Here is a 19,901-nt window from a genome sequence, read left to right as displayed (position 1 = left end):
CTGACCCCCCCCACCCCCCCTTTGCCTGTTGAATGATATATGTTTTAGATATACTGGAAAGATTTGTCCATTCCTAAGGCTTATTCACAAGAAACTATATATTTTTTTGGTAGTTATACTTAATTGTTGAATGAGGTAGTGAATGATTATTATTATTATTATCATTGTTATTATTTTTATCATTGATATTATTATTATTATTATTATTATTATTATTATTATTATTATTATTATTATTATTATTATTATTATCATTGTTGTTTTGTTGTTGCCATTGTTATTATTATTATTAATTTTTTTATTATTATTATTACTATTATTATTATTATTATTATTATTATTATTATTATTATTATTATTATTATTATTATTATTATTATTATTATTATTATTATTTTGATTATTGTTGCCATTATTACTATTACTATTATTATTACTGCCCCTGCATTAAGTAGACACGTGTACTGCTTGTTGTCTTGCATCACAGTCGCCACCAGACCCCCAGGGCAGCACCGTGAGTTACCAGCACTGCATGAAGGAACTGCCTCTTGTCTCCCAAACCCTGAGTACGCTGTGTGGAATCCCGATTATCCGGAAATATACCTAGTCCAAATCTCTCTTATCCAGAAGTGTGCACAGTCCAAATCCCCCTTATCCGGAAATGCGCACAGTCCAAATCCCCTTATCCGAAAATATGCACAGTCAAGTCCCTCTTATCCGGAAATGTGCATAGTCCAAACCCCCTTATCCGGAAATGTGTGGTCCAAATCCCCTTTATCCGGAACTTCTGATTATCCTGCATTCCGGATTGTACTTCGATTATCCGGAATTTTGAATACAGTAATAATGACTGGCTATTTGGAGTCTGGATTATCCGGGACATTGGGATTGGGTCTTAGTTGACCAATCACGTGTCCAGAAATCGATTTGGTGGCCCCTTGGGTGAGGTTGTTTACTCTCTCGTGTCTTGTACCTTTCTTCCCCTTTTCTTTCTCACTTTCTTTCTCTCCCTTTTCCCTTCCTTCTTTGTTGTATTTAGTCCTCCTCCTCCTCTATCTTCCTCCCTTTTTACTCCCTTTGCCTCCCCCTCCTCCCTCACTTCCTTCCCACTTCCTCCCCTTCCTTCTCCTTCCTCCCTCCTCCTCCCCTCTTCCTCTTGAACCTCTTGAAGTAAACTCCTGTCTCTAGTGATATTCGTTAGCAAGAGACGACCTCCTCACCTCCCTCACCTCCCTCACCCCACCTCACCTCTACATTCACCTTCCTGCCTCACCTCTCTCTTTGGCTCCTCTCCCTCACCCTCTTTCCTCACCCCCTCCCTACCCTTCCCCCATCCTCACCCCCTCCCTCACCTGACCAGCCCCCCTCTCAGTTGGAGTAGGGAGGAAGGGGGAGCAGAAAGGTGTATGGAGAAAGAAGAGGAGGAATAGGGTGCATAAGGAGGAGGAGGAGGAGAAGTAGGAGGATTAGAAGGAGGTTAAGAAGACAGCAGGATAAAGATGCAGAAAGAAGACGAAATAAAGAAGAGTAAATAGAATAACAGTCAATAATTAAGGAAGACTATTAAACGAATAAAAAGAGGAAGAAGGAATGATAAAGATGTAGATAGGAAGAAGAAAAACAACAATTAAGACAGGATAATAAGGTGTCACTTGGAGTTAACTAGGAGAGGGTGAAGGAGACAGGGCAAGACAGAGGATAATGGACAAGATATGAGTCCTGTCTGACACACGAGCAGGGAGGGGAGGGGAGGGAGGGAGGGGAGAGAAGTGGGAGGAGGGAGGGAGGGAGGGAGGGGAGAGAAGTGGGAGGGAGGGAGGGAGAGAGGGAGAGGCGGAGGGAGAGGGAAGTGGAGGGAGGAGGAGGGAGAGGGAGGGAAGTGGAGGGAGAGGAAGTGTGGGAGGGGAGGGAGGGAGGGAGAGAAGTGGAAGTGAGGGGAGGGGAGGGAGGAGGAGAGAAGTGGAGGGAGGGGAGGAGAGAGAAGTGGAGGAGGGAGGGGAGAAAATGGGGAGGGGAGGAGGGAAGGGGAGGGAGGGAGAAGTGGAGGAGGGAGGAAGAGAGAGAGAGAAGTAGCAGAAGGGGAGGGAGAGAGAGAAGTGGAGGGAGCGAGGGAGAGAGAAGTGGAGGGAGGGAGAGAAGACGAGTGGATTGATGAATCTTATTCTTCTTCCTCTTCTTCTCCTTACATCCCTACCTTCTCTTCCTCCTCCGCCTCACACACCCCTTCCCTCCTCTTCTCAGAACACTCCTCCTCCTCCTCTCGCCTCCTCACACCCCTTCCCTCCTCTTCTCAGAACACTCCTCCTCCTCTCCTTCTCTCCTCCTCCTCCTCCCCTCCTCCTCCGCCTCCCACCCCTTCCTCCTCTTTCAGAACACTCTCTCCTCCTCTTCCTCCTCTCCCTCTTCCTCCTCCTCCTCCTCCTCCTCTCCCTCCTCCTCCTCCTGAACCGTGTTAAGTTGTAAACAGACCGAACCTTAGTGGTGGTACCCAGTTATGAGTCGCTTAGCTTTTTGCCTGCTACCTGGAGACTGGGAGGGGGGAGAAGAGGGAAGATGAGACGTAGAAGAGAAGAGGGGGAATTGAGGGGCTGGAAGAGAATAATTGGAGGGGAGTGAAAAGAAAGAGTGGCATGAAAGATGAGAAGAGGGGAAGGAGAGGAGGAAAGAGGTCAATAGAAGGGACAGGAAGAGAGGACGGAAGGAGAGTAGATGATAAAAGAGGGGATAAAAATAAGACCTGAGGAGAGAGAGAGAGAGAGAGAGAGAGAGAGAGAGAGAGAGAGAGAGAGAGAGCTGTAAAAGAATAAGAGATAAGGAAAGCAATAAGGAAGGAAGGAATTTGTTTACATAAGAGTCAACAAACTCCGCTGTATAGAGTGTAAACAAAGTGTGTCAGTGTTAGAGTGCGTTGTGTGTGTGTGTCGTGTCTGTGTGTATTTGTCAACACACTCGTACAATTTATTCAGAGGATTTATGTCTTAATTTGTATGTGTTGTCTCAGTGTTTGTAATTTAACATTCTCCATAAAATGTTAACTTTGTGGTGATGGTAACTTCCTGATAATATTAACTTCGTGTTAATGTTCATGGTTGTTTTTACTTTTGGTAATGTTAACTTCGTGGTTAAGGTAACTTCGTGATAAAATTAGCTTCATGGTAATGTTAACATCGTAGTTATGTTAAGTTCATAGTAAAGATAACTTCTAATATTAACATCGTGGTAAATTTAACTTCATGGTTTATTTAATTTCATGATAATGTTAACTTCATAATGTTAGGTTCATGATTATGTTAACTTTAAGATAAAATTAACTTCATGATTAGGTTAACTTCATTGTAAAGTTAACTTGACGGTCTCATAATCAACACATGTAACAGACATTATAATACGTAGCTAAACTAATGCCATAAACCAACATTGTATTAACCTTATAAAAGTGTATGTAGTATTACGGTGGCGCCTGAACCTTGGACCTGTGGCAACATTGTCTTATTTAAAACAATAATCTCGGCTTTAAAACGCTTTCTGGCCAAATAAATGTTGTTATTAACGCCTACTATGACTTAATGAAGATCTTAGGTTAATGTTTTGTTGTTGTAGGTTTAATGGTTTGTAGTTTTATGATGGTTAATGCTGATATAAAAGCCGCGTTCTTCTGACTCGCTCTACCTCACAGAAACAGTAGTAGAAAGTTGATATTTTTTCATAATTTTTAGTCTTATTTACAGTATATTATTATTTTGTGTATTTGTAAGTTTGATTGTTTAAGGGATATTGTTTTATAAGTATTTTACGTTAATGTTGATTTTAAATGTTGAATAATTAGGTTGAATTTGGAAGAAAAAAAAAGCTCTGAGGTTTTTGGAGGTTGTTGGTCAGAGGGGCGCGGCGTTGCTAGCACTAATGGCAGGCGGTGCGGGTATCTATCTAGCTGCCACCACGCCGATGGCAGCATTAACCGCGGTTTCTTTATTTCAGGGCCTTAAGGGACACCGCGGCTACCCTGGTTTCCCGGTCGGTGGGAGTTTTGTCATGGGCTTAACCGTTTTAACACAATCCTAACGCGCATCTCTTCCCCAAATTCTCGAAAGATTCCATCATTATTTTTTCCCGCAATTACCGAGGACGAACACCATAGAAGTACATTACAGTCTTCAGAGCTATTTTGGATACCACTTCAGCCTATCTTATCGTTATCATTCATATTAACCAATTAAATATGTCTTTACACCCTCAGTAAAGGGAAAATTTAACTTGGGAATTATTGAGAATTTGGTTGACGGTTTCTCTCCTCGGCATCAGAAGCGGCCCTATTTATGTTAGGTTAATTATATATTCTTCATTATTAAAGTTATAATTAGACCATTCAAATGGGCATTTATTTTATCGAAATTTAGTAAAGTTGAATAATTTCTTCACTAAGGAATTTATTTTTATTTTTAAGATTTGCTTAAAGGGCAACTAGAGGAATATTTAACGCTTCACCTGTTGACTTATTTTTTCCCCTTTTCTAATTATTTTCCTGAATATCTTATTATTTTCATTATTTTTATTATTTCCTCGTTGCCTTATTATATTCCTCATTATATTATTAATTTACCTCATTATCTCATTATTTTACCTCATTTTCATATTATTTTTCATAATTTTCCTGTTTTTCCTCATTACTTTATTATTTTTCTTATTATATTCTTGTTTTCCTCATCATATTAGTTTCATTATTTTATTATTTTTTCTTCAACTTCAAAATGTCAATATGAAGACAAATTTGACCCAGATTTGTGTTTGTTATGATTTTGTTGTAGTAAAGTTTTGGAACGGAAATACTGAGTTACTGACTAGAGTCCTTCCTTCCCTCTCCTCCCTTCCCTCTCCTCCCTTCTCTTTGGTTATCTCTTCTCCCTTTTTTGTAGCTCCCATTTGCATTCCATTTTTCCTACTACTCCTCCCTTTCCTCTATGATTTCTTCTTCCTCCTCCTGCTCCAGGTCAGTATACCCACCTCACCCTCACCCCCTTACTACTTCTGCCAATAGGGTCCGTGATGATGCTCGGAGCACTCGTCCAATTTATCGCTAATAATGACTAACAGCCAACTCATGTTCCTGTCGCTCGCTGCCTCATTCTGCCTCCGCCGCTGCTGCCTTCCGCCACTAGTTCCTTCCTGCCATCGTGACCACACCTCCTCCCTCAGCCCCACCCTCCTACCACCTACCTACCTACCTACCTACCTACCTACCTACCTACTCTACCTACCTTCCTCCCGTTGTTGTAATAGCTAATGGTATATTTGTCGAAATGCATCAGCTATTAAGAAGGATTTGGAACACGGACTGGCTGTTTCTGACTAATATGGGGTTAACTGCTGATCAACAATGCTTTGCTGACCTGAAAGGTGTGTGTGTGTGTGTGTGTGTGTGTGTGTGTGTGTGTGTGTGTGTGTGTGTGTGTGTGTGTGTGTGTGTGTGTGTGTGTGTGTGTGTGTGTGTGTGTGTGTGTGTGTGTGTGTGTGTGTGTGTGTGTGTGTGTGGGTTATATTCCCGTGTCGTGGGTCTCTTATCTAATACTTGGTTTAATTGGTATATTCTTGTCTGGTATATGGGAAACTAAGCTCTGTGACCCTGTAGTCTTGGTGGTGGTGGTGGTGGTGGTAGTAGGTGGTGGTGGTGGTGGTGGTGGTGGTGGTGGTGGTGGTGGTAGTGGTGGTGGTGGTCATGATAGTGATGGTGGTAGCTTGAGTTCAGATAGATTGGTACTGCTGATGGTGATATTACGGTGGTGGTGATGGTGATGATAGAAATAGTGGTGATAGTGATTGTGATATGAACTAAAATTCACAATAAAAAAATCTTACGACTAAATATTCTCCGTAAGAAATAACTGATTGACTTTGAACTAAAACAAACAACATACGTCTTAAAAATGGCGCCAGAATCCTGTTGAGACTCCTGGTAATAAATAAACGTTTCTCATTATGGTAGAGTCTTAGTGTAATGTTGGAGCCATCTTGTGTGTCATACATAAGGATTCAACTGGTTAACCTCACACGTCTCCTTAACTCTCACACCTCTCCTTAACTCTCACACCTCTCTTAACTCTCACACCTCTGCCTTAACTCTCAACTGCCTCCCTTAACTCTCTCACACCTCTCCTTAACTCTCTCACACTCTCCTCAATCCTCACACCTCCCTTAACCTCACACCCTCCCTTAACTCTCACACCTCTCCCTTAACTCTCACCTCCCTAACTCCTCACACCTCTCCCTTAACTCTCACACCTCTCAATCCTCTCACACCTCTCTCTAACTCTCACACCTCTCCTTAACTCTCACACCTCTCCTTAACTCTCACACCTCTCCCTTAACTCTCACACCTCCCTTAACTCTCTACACCTCTCCCTTAACTCTCTCACACCTCCCTTAACTCTCACACCTCTCTCTTAACTCCTCACACCTCTCAATCCTCACACCTCTCCCTTAACTCTCACACCTCTCCTTAACCGACACCTCTCCTTAACCTGACACCTCTCCTTAACTCTGACACCTCTCCCTAACTCACACCTCCTTAATCCTCATCTCCTAACTCTCTACACCTCTCCCTTAACTCTCTCACACCTCTCCTTAACTCTCACACCTCTCCTTAACTCTACACCTCCCTTAACTCTCACACCTCTCCCTTAACTCTCTACACCTCCCTTCACTTCACACCTCTCCCTAACTCTCACACCTCTCCTTAGCTTCACACCTCTCCCTTAGCTTCACACTTCCTTAACTTCACCTCTCCCTTAACTCTTCACACCTCTCCTTAACTTTACACCTCTCCCTTAACTCTCACACCTCTCCTTACTCTCACACCTCTCCCTTAACTTCACACCCTCGCTGGTTACGGTAAAGTCTCAGCGTAGTTTTGAGTCCATTAGGGACCTGTGTCGTGGCTGGTGTGAGGTAGAGGGGTTCTTATATCACCAGTTAAGGGAGGCGTTAACCTACCAATTTTTGAGAAAGTTACAGGACATTTGGATCACAGATTAACCTATTAGGATTAGGGTCAAAATGTAGTGTGACTTAGTATATTTTCGTTCACTACAGGTGAATTCAGGTGCTTGATAATTCTCTCAAGGAACAACTAACTCAAATGTTGTCCAGCTATCGTTTGTTTCTCAAGTCATCTCAAGCCCGTGAAGGTGTCTTGGGAAATGGTTGAAATCTGCCTGATAATTTAGTTTTTCTTTGCCTGTGTAGAATCTTCCATGTGTGTTAAGGAAGAGTAGGGTGTGGCGCCCTGAACCACCATTAGGGATTGTCTTGTGTTCTAGCTCACGATCACCTCACTCCTATGTTAGCTGGCCAGTGTTAGAAAAATACCGCGGATATGGCTGCTAAACTTTCTTTTTAAAGCAGATGATTTTTTTTTTCATAAATCATATAATTTAAAATTATTTTTAATATATAATAACTATCTAGACATAAATTTCATTAATTTAGGTTTGGTTGGCTCGTATGTCCTACAAAAAAAAATAAGGTTCTTTCCGTTGTACTTTTGTAACATTGACCATTTTGTGCACCGTTGTTTTGTTTAGCACTTTGGGAATGTTGGCAGCATGTTGGGAGCATGTTGGGAGCATGTTGGGAGCACGGTCACTTGCCCGCTACTCCTGTTACTTGCATGTCGCCCAGCTGTGTGGTGCATGATAAACTAGTTGAGATAAATCATAATTCTTTATATTTATCAAAGTTTGAACTGAATATTCTTAATAAAATAAAATAGATTAACTTCTACAGTGCCAAACAATACTAAAGCTTTGAGCATGGATTTACATTAGCTTTATCAAGATAACAAGGCCAGCTAAAATTTAAATCATGCAAAATAAACAGACACAGAACATATGTATTTGACTGGACGCCCGCCGTTCATAATTAAGCCCTTGTAGGTGTGTGTTTATAAATATTATCTTCTTTCAGGGACCCATCGGCTTGGACGGTCCTAAGGGTGAGCCGGTAAGTTGCCACATGACCTATTTTGCTTATTATCTCTCAAAGTTGTTGGTCCTATAATCATATTTTATAATTACCTTACCTTCATTTTCATCACAGAAACTGAAAAAGTAAATAATTACATTCATAACATCGATAGTCTTAAATCTTTATGGCATCATGATAACAGTACTGATTCCTGGCAACTCAACTCAGCCATTGTATGTTAAATACGGGTGACTGTGACCGTAGACTTCAGTGTTGTGAGTGAAGGCGTTGAGGAAGGTTGTAGGAAAATCTAGTTATATTTTCCCCCCTAATGATCCACTTGTAATTATATATCAGTACATTTTATAATTATTTTATTACCCTTATTATCGTTCACTGAGTCCTATTAACAAAACACAATATAAAAAACTATAATTTATTACTATAAATTATTTTTGCAGGAAATAATTTTGACTTTAGATATTGAGATGATATATATTTTATTTACTGTTTTTATAAGTTGTTTTTTCTTGCAGTGAATTGATATTAATTTTGGTTCTCTTGGCAGGGTGAGCAGGGTCCACTTGGGTCCCTGGGAGAGAGGGTCCCAAGGGTGAACCAGGGAGCGGCTACGATATTCTCCAAGGCGAAGGTACTGTACACAGGCCCTCAGCGCTGAATGGCAATTTATGTATTAGTCTTAAGTAGCGAATTATTATCACACGGGATTAATTAATTGTAAGAGTAATTTATTATACGGGATTAATTAATTGTAAGAGTAAATTATTATACGATTAATTCATTGTAAGAGCGATTTATTACCATACGGGATTAATTAATTGTAAGAGTAATTTATTACCATACGGGATTAATTAATTGTAAGAGTAATTTATTATACGGGATTAATTAATTGTAAGAGCGATTTATTATACGGGATTAATTAATTGTAAGAGCGATTTATTACCATACGGGATTAATTCATTGTAAGAGCGATTTATTATCATACTTGATGGATTTATTGACTAGGTAGCGATTTCTTGTCATATTTAAAGGATTATTTGACTTAACTAGCGATTTATAATACTACTTTGGGGATTTATTATCATACGGGATTCATAACTAGCGATCTTATTGCCTTAAGGAATTTGTTGAATGTAAGCTTAATTTACGTTAATTTTCTTTAGATGATTGTGATTAGTTTCGTTGGTTTTCGTTAGCTTATGATTGCTAATTTCGTTAATTTTCATTTATTCGTTATGGTTGTTGTTTCGTTAATTATTGTTATGCTTCGTAAAATTGTATTGTTATTCCCGTTGAGTTTTGTTATATGATGATTTTTATATTCGTTTTCGTTCAGCTTCGTTATATTTTTTAGGTTTTATTCTCGGTGATTATTATTGTTCTTTCTTTCGTTATTTATCATTATTTTCCTTATCTTTTCGTGTCTTTGTTACTCTGACGTCATTTTCGGTTTTTGTTTCGTTATTTCGTGATTGATATTTAAATTGATCTTCATTACTTCTTTTATTTTAGAACTCGGTTTTAGTTTTTACTTGTGTGTTCCTAATTCTCAAATCCATTAATTTTAACTTTTTCCACTAGAGGCCCTGAGATCGATTACTGAAGGTGTAATCCGTTTAAGCCAATTGCCTTCGTCTGTCTCTTGTATTAAGGAACATTAAGAACATATTGCTCTTTTATCCATATTTTTAATCAGGAAACGGAGAGATTAATTACCTGTGCGTGTGTGTGTTCATCGTCCGTTTCATCTATAAATCTATCGGTATTTGTGCAACTTTATATTTATTTGATTAATTACTACAAAAATAAGACACATAACAAATCCTTACACAAAATAAAAAAGAAAATTATATATGAAAAATTAAAATATATTAAAAACAAAGCAAAAACGATATCTTGCTTTACCTGGACGTTAATACTGTCACCTGAGATGCCTGGTGACTACACTCTACCATGCAGTCAACACGGGCGGCTGGATTATGTTTTTCGCCTCAGTTAACAGACTTAATTACCTTCTTTGAGTCGAGTGATCAATGTTTACTGAACCGTGGCAACATTAACCAGACCCAGGTGAGGGAGTGACTGTTAAAGTATAATGATATTTGTACTCAGACGGGGGGGGAGGGGGGGTAGGTTAAGGTTAGGTTAAGTTAAGGTAGGTTAGGTTAAGGTAGGTTATGCTAAGAGTAGGTTAAGGTAGGTTAAGTAAAGTTAGGTTATGCTAGAGTAGGTTAAGGTAGGTTAGGTTAAGGTAGGTTACGCTAAGAGTAGGTTAAGGTTAGGTTAAGTTAAGGTAGGTTAGGTTAAGGTAGGTTATGCTAAGAGTAGGTTAAGGTAGGTTAAGTAAAGTTAGGTTAAGGTTGGTTATGTTAAGACTAGGTTAATACAAGTTGGGGTTGGGTTAAGTTAGGTTTAATCAGGTTGAGGAGGTCGATTTAGACTAGTGCTAAGTTAGGTTAGATTGGGTTAAGTTAGAATAGGCTTATATTACCCTAAGTTAGTCAAGTTAGGCTAGGTTAGCTTGGTCACATTAGTGTAAGGTTAGGTTAGGTTAGGTTAGGTTTGGTTAGGTTCGGTTTGGTTAGGTTCGGTTTGGTTAGGTTTGGTTAGGTTCGGTTCGGTTCGTTTAAGTCAGGTTACGTTAGGATTGGATAGGTTTAGATTAGATTGGGTTGTCTGGTAAGCTTAGTTCTGGATTGGGTTAAATCACGTCAGATTAGTGATTAGACATTCTTGTAATCGATACAATCCGATTAGGCTCTTAATATATTAAGTTTATTCCTGAATGTACAGTTGTGTGTGTATACCTTGATGTCATATGCACAGAGAAGAGGTGTAATTTCTCCCACACCGCCGCCATGTTTGTTTTTAATAGCAGTCGACGTTGTGGTATCATTTGACGTCGGGAATTACTTATGGAGTTGCCGACATTAATACTAAGACAAGCCCTACACCGTACCGGCCTTGTTGTAAAGATGCCGGCCAATGTTGGGAAAGTACCAGGAACCGGTTTTTAATGTTGGGAAAGCACCAGGAACCGGCTGCCAGTGTTAGAAAAGCAACACGAACCAGATCTATAGGCCGTTCATTATTCAGACGAAAATAGTCAAATTTTATCTTATGTCGTATTTTTTGCTTAAGAATATACAAGGTGGGTGAGTGGGCCTCTATTTTTTGTACGTCTTTATCTGTTTAATGAATGTTTGTTTTGAGGTTACCATGTTTATTTTCAAGTTTCAGTGTCAATATAATGTACAGTCGTGTCTAGCAGTGTAAGCGACCGCCATTGTATGTAGATGATGCTCACTTGTTTCACAGATCTACAGCGGAAGTTGCCCTCTTAATCATTAATACTACAGTTGTAAATACTCAATAACTAATAATGGTCGTAGTGGGTGATAAGAGTTAGGTATTAATACTGTCCATTACTTAAGCGAGTGTTGTAGTGAAGTCAGAGGTGTGGAGGTTTTCTGGTGAATATATTTTGTACATTATTGCTCTGGTGACGCACTAGATATGGCCCAGTCTTAATGGGTTCACCCTAACTTCACCATTAGGATTTGGGTTTAATACTAATGGGACCCAATTCTAAGGGGCCCCAGTCATAATGATTGAAAGTGGGTCCTCTAGGCATGGTTGTCTGTCTGTTAGGGCCCGTGTCGATACAGTACATCTGATCACCATACTCAAGGAGGCAGCATGGCCGGGACTGCACTCCACCACAGTCACTTTCCCAAATTGTAAACGTAGGTACCCATTTACAGCTGGGTGAACTGGGAGTGCCTGTACCGCCGCACTCCATTGTTAATGATTAGGGTAGCCTTATTTGGCGGCCGAGTGGATGCAGTGATCGTCTCGGGTCCTAAGTGTCACTAGTTCGATCCCAGGACACCCCAGTTCTTTCAGCTGTTAATGCTGTATCTAAACTATCACGCCTTTGGGACCTACTGTCACTTTTTGAACTAAACCATTTGGACAGAGGCCCATTAGAACTGGGCCCCGTTAGGGTAGGGGCCGTCAATGCTTCACCTGAGGAGGGCCAGCTTGGGTACTAATTCAACAGGTAGTTCCTATTTTCCCTCTTAAGTGTTCTTTTTCAGACCTTCAAAGACATACCAGCTTCAGCGGGTAAATATTTGACCCTTGCAGCTTCAGTGTGGTCAGGCTTAACGAACACCACTCACATTTTATTTCAGGGCATTAAAAGATCTATAACAAGCTTGGAGGGTGGCACTTTAGGCTATGCAGAAATCATCGCTATTAAGGTGAGACACTACTCCGGTAACACGACCCTTGGGAGCGACTTTTCTTCTGGTGTTGGTAACCCTGTAGTGGCGCGTGGCTTTTGTGACGTCATCGATGTTGCTTTGCTCTCAGACTTCAGTGTTTTTTTAAATGCGATGTTCCTGTAGTGTCTCGTGTAATATACAGTATATACCTGCTTCCCTTCCCTCATAGCTATCGTGTTTATTTGTGACGTCTTGGCGTAGTTGACATTATTCTGTGTTTTCTCTCAGTGTGGTGTGATGAGTGTTGCCATCAGATGCTCCTCGCTGGCGGCAAACTCACACTAACACCCCGAGGCTTGTGTTTACCTCTCACCTAGCTGTTTGTTGTTTGTGTACTAACCTTGTACATATATGCTTCGCTGTGTACGGGCTTATTACAGTGATAGGATTGTTTATGGTATTATTGACACTGTATATAATGTAGTTTTGTGCTAATGTCTTCCATGCTGATGTTCTTTAGTTTTGTAGTTCACTAACACTCTATGTATATATTTAAAGTACGTATAACTCACTGTACAGAATATATGATTTAGTTGTACGTAGATGTTTTTCTTCATTTGAGAGATCTTTAAATAACTTGTTTTATTATTTCCAGACATTTTAGTTTGTTTTGTCTTACTAATCCCAGCACTTGTACAGTACTGTCCCATCCGTGTGTTCCGAACAAAACCTGCTGTGTTGGAAAAATACCACTAACCCATCTATATTTTAAAACAAACAATACAACCTATCACAGCAATCCTTGGTTTAATTTGGTTTCTAAATAACATTTACTTAAAAAATGGTTTACTCCGACTCTGAATGTAATATTTTTCCCAACATAGTAGGCCTCAGAGTTTTTGCTCGCTCGTGTCCTCCATGTTGTCCCGCCCTCATATATATCATTCAAGGCGTCATAAAAAAACTCCCTCGCACAACACCTCCAGAATGAGTCTTCACAGTAACTCACAGTTCACCTTTTTTATCAACTAACTTTTTTTTTTTTTGCTCGTTCCTTTCACGCGATTTTCTGTGTCAACTTGTCGTTATTTGAATGTTCTAAATCCACTAACTAAATTGTTCAAGTTTGTTTAAATGTTTTTATATAGTTGCATTTATTTTTCTTGTTACTCCTGTTTAATATAATATGTTACAAACATGGCCTATTATATTATCATGTTACTAATATTTAATTTTTTGTTTCATATGTTAATATTTCCGAACATATATTTTGTTTTTTTTTGTTGTTTTTGTGATTAACGTAGTTAAACAAATTTTGACTCTAAAAGGAGGCTTAATAAAGGAGTTCCTTAATGAATGATATTAAGAAAGAGTCCACTTATACATGTCTGCTATAGTTGCCCCCTTCCATGTTCTCTCCTCTGGTCAACGTTTTCTTTGGTCCCGTCTTGACTGTGTGTGTCTTACGCCCTTGTTGCAGGGAACTCCAGGAGGTGGCTGGGATTACATAGACTCTGATAGAATAGTAACTATTAAAGTAAGTCATTCCTTGTTACTCTGTTGTTGACTCTGGATAGATTATTGACTATTAAAGTAAGTCAGGCTTTGTTACTCTTTTGTTTACTCTTATAGAATTGTAACTATTAAAGTAAGTCACTGCTTGTTACTATCTTGTTGACTGATAGAATAGTAAATATTAAATCTAGTTACTCCCCATTACTCTGTTTATTGAAGCAAATTTACAGAGTTCTTAAGTGCATGACTGTTGGCCCTTGTCATAGATTAGTTAATTCTGACCGCTTATTTTCTTCTGACTTCTTTGGACTGTTTCATTGAATAAAATAAATCATTTCAAATTTCATATATAAATATTCATGCATGCCATTAAGTATATTATATTGTAAAGGATAAAAATATCGTTGATAACTTGATATAGGATTATTTTAACTGCTAGAATAAACAAGTAATTCACTATTGGCAAAATAATCTGCCAAAATGTATCTTCATTTTAATTCATCTTATATTACAGTAACTCAAATTTTCTTATGTGTTTAGACATTATTTTTATATTAGGTTTATCAAATACATGTGTCTAAAATTTTAATGTCCAGGAACACTGATAGACGGTGAATGTTAGAAAACTATCACGAACAAAATCAAAGTTTTTTTTTTTAATTTAACAATGACACAAACCTACTCTACCCTAACCCAAACTTATGATCCTATTATGGATTTAGCTAGAGTAGTTTATTTTAAGTTTGCTTGGCTGGTGCCGTTGAGTCGAGAAATAAGTTATTTAGCGGTTCTATTCATGGTACTCTGCTAACTTTAACCATATTTCATTGTTATTGTCAGGATTACTTTTGGCCGAGTATGAATTTTGTATTATAGTTCTCATGTTAACATTTGTTTGTGATATTACTGCCATAAGTTTTATTACGAAAAGGATGATGTATGAGAACACCACTGCCACCAGGAAAAATTTACGGATTTTTTTTCCACTTCATAAAATACTGTACTGTAATAAGTCCAGAAAAATGCTTCAAATTTCACCATATCATAGTAAGTTCTTTCTGTTTATTATACCGGGGAAGTTAGGTAAGGTTAGGTAGGTTTGTTTGGTTTGGTTGGTGAGGTCTGTTCTTAATACCCACATATATTAAGTAGCGTTTATTTTAAAAATATAATTTTTTTTTAACATATTTCCACAAACTACAACAATGTCCACTATAATATAACAATGAAAATCCGGCGTTTTTATAATTGTTTTCAATCAATTTTGCTGGCGGGTTAGTCCTATATAATTGCCCTAACTTTACCAAATTTCCTACCCGTGGGCTCTGCCCCCCCCCCCACCCCCGACACCCTGCCATATTGGTAATACTGTACTGTAGTTTACAGCAACCACAGAATTCTGGAAATTCAATATGCCCAATCGATAGAACTATTTTTTCTATGATAATTTTCTTATGTTACACTTCCATCGCAAATTGATTATAAGGAAGTTATTGAATTTTAAAAAGAATAATATCAGAGCATCTGTTGCCCCTACGCTGTTGCTCAAATTGTGTGCGTTCATACGTTAGCTTACCTCCCGCGCATGTGCCGGGGGGTGGCCGCAGCCAATCAAATCTTGGGTAGGGGTGGCAGCCAATCAAATCTTGGGTAGGGGTGGCAGCCAATCAAATCTTGGGTAGGGGTGGCAGCCAATCAAATCTTGGGTAGGGGTGGCAGCCAATCAAATCTTGGGTAGGGGTGGCAGCCAATCAAATCCCTCAAAAAATCTCAACTTTTGATTCAACCAATTAGCGTTCAATATTCGTCTTGGGTGGTAGGATGCGGGACATTTTTAATCAGTTGCAACATGGAGCCATTATGTGCTGGGTGTGATTTCGATTATTAGAAGTTTATTGTATTATTTCATTCTAAAACGAAGGAAACTTTAGAGAACAGAGGACCCCACGATGTAGTCTGACCCTGACTTGTAGTAGGGTAACAAATACAGTACTCTAACGGCTATTTATATTCTTGTGGAGGCTGACCATGCAACTCGAGGTTTATTTTAGGAGGTTATTCAGAACATACAATTGATAGAACTATTATGGGGGGAGGGGGGGGGGGGGCTAAATTCAAAACAAGTGATTTCTGATAAAAACGAATTTCAGATTTGAACCAATCGCATCAAAACCATCAGAAAAACACATATTTTTTATCAGATTCTTTGGTTGCTGTAATCTGCAGTTTTACCGCCATATTAAACAGAAACTATTTATTTTGATATCTGGTACCAAATGAAAGCAACTTAGTTGAAGTGTAATGGTGTCATTTTACGTTTTTTGTGGACATCAGAGTACTGTACTCTCGGACTGAGCGGGTGGGTGAGAAACAAACAACAAGCAGACAATGGCAGATTTTTTAGAGGAATATTTATGGTCAATAATTAATTTCTTAATGTTGAAAGCAGATAGAAAATATCATTTCAGTGTCATATGATCAGTTTTCACCTTGTTTTACCCTGCAATGTCCTTCATACCCTGCCCACTACAGGTCATTTATGATTATAGTTAGAGAAAAACTAAAAAAATAAATACTTACTTACTTACTATCATCCAAAGAACATCTGTGGAAAAAATTAACGAAATCTAACAACTCTTGGTGGTAACGGTTTCCTCATAATTAACCATGAACAGTCAGATTAGTGCAGTTTAGCCTCAAAGTAAACATATACACTAGGTGTTGACATACTGAATGGCTTCACTCATTCCAATAGTTTTACAAATTATAGAATCAGATTATACTCCCTTAGTTCATTAAATATTTTATATAAGGTGCACGGTATAGCCGAGAAAACATATCGGGTGTAATGTAAACAAATAAATAATATTAATACATTCAGCAGCAGCAGCCATGACCGCTATACTAACATGTGTTCTCTCAGGGTGACCCAGGTAGTCCGGGTCCCCCAGGGGCTCCAGGACCCGGGGGTAAGGATGGTCTGCCGGGCATGGATGGTCGTGATGGCTACCCAGGAGAACCGGGGCCCCCTGGTGAGACGGGGGGTCCAGGTGTGGGTGGACCGCCCGGGCCACAAGGTCCACCCGGCCCACTTGGACCACAAGGCGAGCGAGTGAGTACTGAACCAACACCTCCTAACCTAGCTTGATGGTCTGAATGTATTCCAGTAAATATTCCCCTTAGCATAATGCCATCATTTACCTCTCAGTATAGAGGCTTTGTTTTAAGTTTATTTCACATAAAAGTTTCAGTATTCAATTTATTTCAGTTTTATTTTTTGTGTTAGATTTTCATTATTTTATTACCCCTCCCCTATGCACTATGATTGTGTATTATTAGTCTGGCTTGTGTTATTGTTGGTGTCACCTTCTCAACACTGGGGTAAGTCCACGTACGGCACATATTGCCTCGAGAGGAGAGATTGGCCTCACAAATTCATCAAACAAATGTTAAATTATCAAGAATTCAAGAAACAACTTCCTCTAAAAGCAAATTTGTATATCATGAACTCAAGTACAATATTTACGTAGCTGCTTAGAGTTTGTGAGCGTGTGTGAGGTACAACTTCAACACAAGGCCCCACAAGCCCTCTCTACCTCACCTGGATCTACCCCAGCTTAGTATGCTTAGTAATCTCACTATTAATGCTTTGTTATTTACCTTTATCAAACTTCATCTTCTCTTTACTGTCTTTAACTTCACAATATTTTTTTTTCCATGTCTGATATATTAAGGCTCTGTTCTCTTAACAAACCATCTTGACAGACACCCCAACTCTCACTTTGTTGTGAACTAAGGCGGTGGGAGGTGGTGGTGTTCATAGCTGATGTACTGACTGACTGAGAATTGTTGTTGTTTGTCCTCATACAGTTAATATATTTACGGTTTATCATGTGAGTGTTGTTATTTATGACCCCCAGTGGAATAATTAACTGGTATGATTTGAGTAATATGTATGACCAAGTAAATATAGTGATAATAATAATAATAATAAAATATTTCTAAGTACAGTTCAAATGAGGACTTAAGTTCGGTTATGTACACTAACTACTCAAGTATGTTACCAAGTCACATCATCAACTGTGTGAACACCATCCCCTTCACCACTTATTTATCCTTATTTTGTCCTATATCTCTCTCTCTCTCCCTCCCTCCTTCCCTCCTTCTTCCTGATAATGATGTGTCTGTGACCCCATGTCCGTGGTCCCCATGTCTGTGGCCTGGACCAGGGTTTTCGGGGCATAATGGGGATCCCAGGTATGGACGGCCTCCCTGGACCCATAGGACCGAGCGGTTTACCTGTGAGCAATTTTGGTCTTGTTGAGCACACCTGAGGGAGGGATGTGACTGCGGCAGCCTGCACTTACACTCACTGTGATGATAATGATAAAATTGTTAATGATTTGGGGAATAACAGGTGGAAATAGTATACTGTAGATAAAGAATATTATGAACTTTGGTGATTTGATGATAATAATACAAATAATAGACATTCATTTTAATTATTGGATACATATACAGTACCACTAGACCTTAAAATACAATGTATAACACAACTTTAAGGTGGTTGACAATGTAAACTTCACAATACAGTAATCACAGAAGTTCAGAACGAGCTGTAGTGAAGACGATACAAAAATACAATAATAAGCAGGTAAATATATCACTTGGTCTCTGTAATCCTTGGTACTTGTGCATATTTAAGGTGATTCATCATTTGGTCTATGTCAGTCATAATTAATACCTGGCTACGGCATCATGTAGTGGACTGCGGTGTAGTGAGTGATGCAGCTACTAAACAGGTCTACTTGTTTGATACACCCAGCAGATGACACTCTTAACTGATGCATTTACAAGTTGATTATAGAATTGAACAGTGTATAAATGTAATGAACTACAGTGACCCCTCCATTAACGAACTCAATCCGTTCCAGAAGGTCGTTCGTTAACCGAAAAGTTCGTTAACCGAAAAGTTCGTTAACCGAAACCATTGTTTCAATGGGTTTTTGGGTAATTGGTTCCAGCTCACCGAAAATTTCCTAAATTCAACAAAAATGGTAGAAAAGTTCACTTACTTTGAGGTGTGTATGTAGAAGGCTCCTGGATGATGATGATGATGATGGGATTTAGAATGGGGGTGGAGGAGAAGGAAGAAGAGAAGGCATTGGGGTGGAAGAGAAGTCACCCCATGGCGCCTATTTCACCCATAAAATTTTAGCTCTCTGGTGTAATTCAAGATTATTTTTTAAATCAACACTGCACTGCATTATATATTGTCAATATGTAAAATATATTTCAAAATGACCAATAATTTGCTTGGAAACACAGAAAAAAAGCGTTTAGTTGAAGAGAGTCTCAAGCAAGATGTTACCTCCAGTGAAAACAGAGAGAGACTGACGCCTGTTTGCTGTGTTAAGAGGCTGGATGCCGCGCATTAAACTAGTTACTTTACCTTCAATTATGTTCAATAATTGTTAAAATGACTAAAAAATTAAATATTAAACTTTTAAAATTATTGAATAGTATATACTTCTTGATATTTACTAAAATATTAAGGAATTTAAGCCCTAGAACCGATTAATGTATTGGCGGACTGATACTAAAGCTGGTTGCCCGGTCAGTGCAAGCGAAAACATGTTGAGGTCGGTTCGTAAGAACTTCGTTAACCGAATTTTTTTTCGTTAACTGAATTGAAGATCCTTATGGAAGGCAGTTCGTTAATCGAAATTACGTTAACCGAGGGGTCACTGTACTTACAAAATAGGAATAACATGATGATGAGACTTAACACGTTATCTGTTCCTTAAACGAAATGGTCTTTTGTTTTCTTGTTGCTTGAGTCTGCTTATACAGTTCATAAATATCATGAATTGTTTAAATAATGGGAATAATGCACTTGATGAGACTTTTAACATGCAATCTGTACCTTAAACATGATATTCTCTTGTTTTCTTATTAACATGAGTGCATCTTAAGGTTACACGTGCTTATACATTCTATAAATGTCATGAATTGTTTACCAAATGGGAATAATAAGACTTTTGATATACTATCTGCACCTTAAATGTGTTAGTCTCTTGTATCTTTGTTGACGTGAGTGCATCTTCAGGTTATACGTGCTTATACCCCTTCCTATACTGCCCATAGTTATGACATGATAAGTTTGTTCATTTCTGT

At 38.8% G+C, this 19,901-nt stretch overlaps 1 protein-coding gene across 1 annotated transcript in view; it reads left to right on the top strand.

Moving 5' to 3' along the window:
• Nucleotides 1-19,901, top strand: part of LOC121854725 (collagen alpha chain CG42342-like) — a 91,781-nt gene that overhangs the window by 9,621 nt on the left and 62,259 nt on the right. Inside the window, exons 6-11 of the mRNA XM_042349460.1 lie at nt 7,960-7,995; nt 8,528-8,611; nt 12,177-12,245; nt 13,690-13,746; nt 16,648-16,836; nt 17,954-18,025. Of these exons, the coding sequence (XP_042205394.1) occupies nt 7,960-7,995; nt 8,528-8,611; nt 12,177-12,245; nt 13,690-13,746; nt 16,648-16,836; nt 17,954-18,025 (507 nt within the window). The remainder of the gene's footprint in view (nt 1-7,959; nt 7,996-8,527; nt 8,612-12,176; nt 12,246-13,689; nt 13,747-16,647; nt 16,837-17,953; nt 18,026-19,901) is intronic.

This window comes from Homarus americanus, unplaced genomic scaffold (genome assembly GCF_018991925.1).
Source record: "Homarus americanus isolate GMGI-L3 unplaced genomic scaffold, GMGI_Hamer_2.0 scaffold53233, whole genome shotgun sequence".
NCBI classification, from domain to species: domain Eukaryota; kingdom Metazoa; phylum Arthropoda; class Malacostraca; order Decapoda; family Nephropidae; genus Homarus; species Homarus americanus.
Note: the sequence above shows the minus strand (reverse complement) of the source record. Positions and strands in the feature narration are given on the sequence as shown.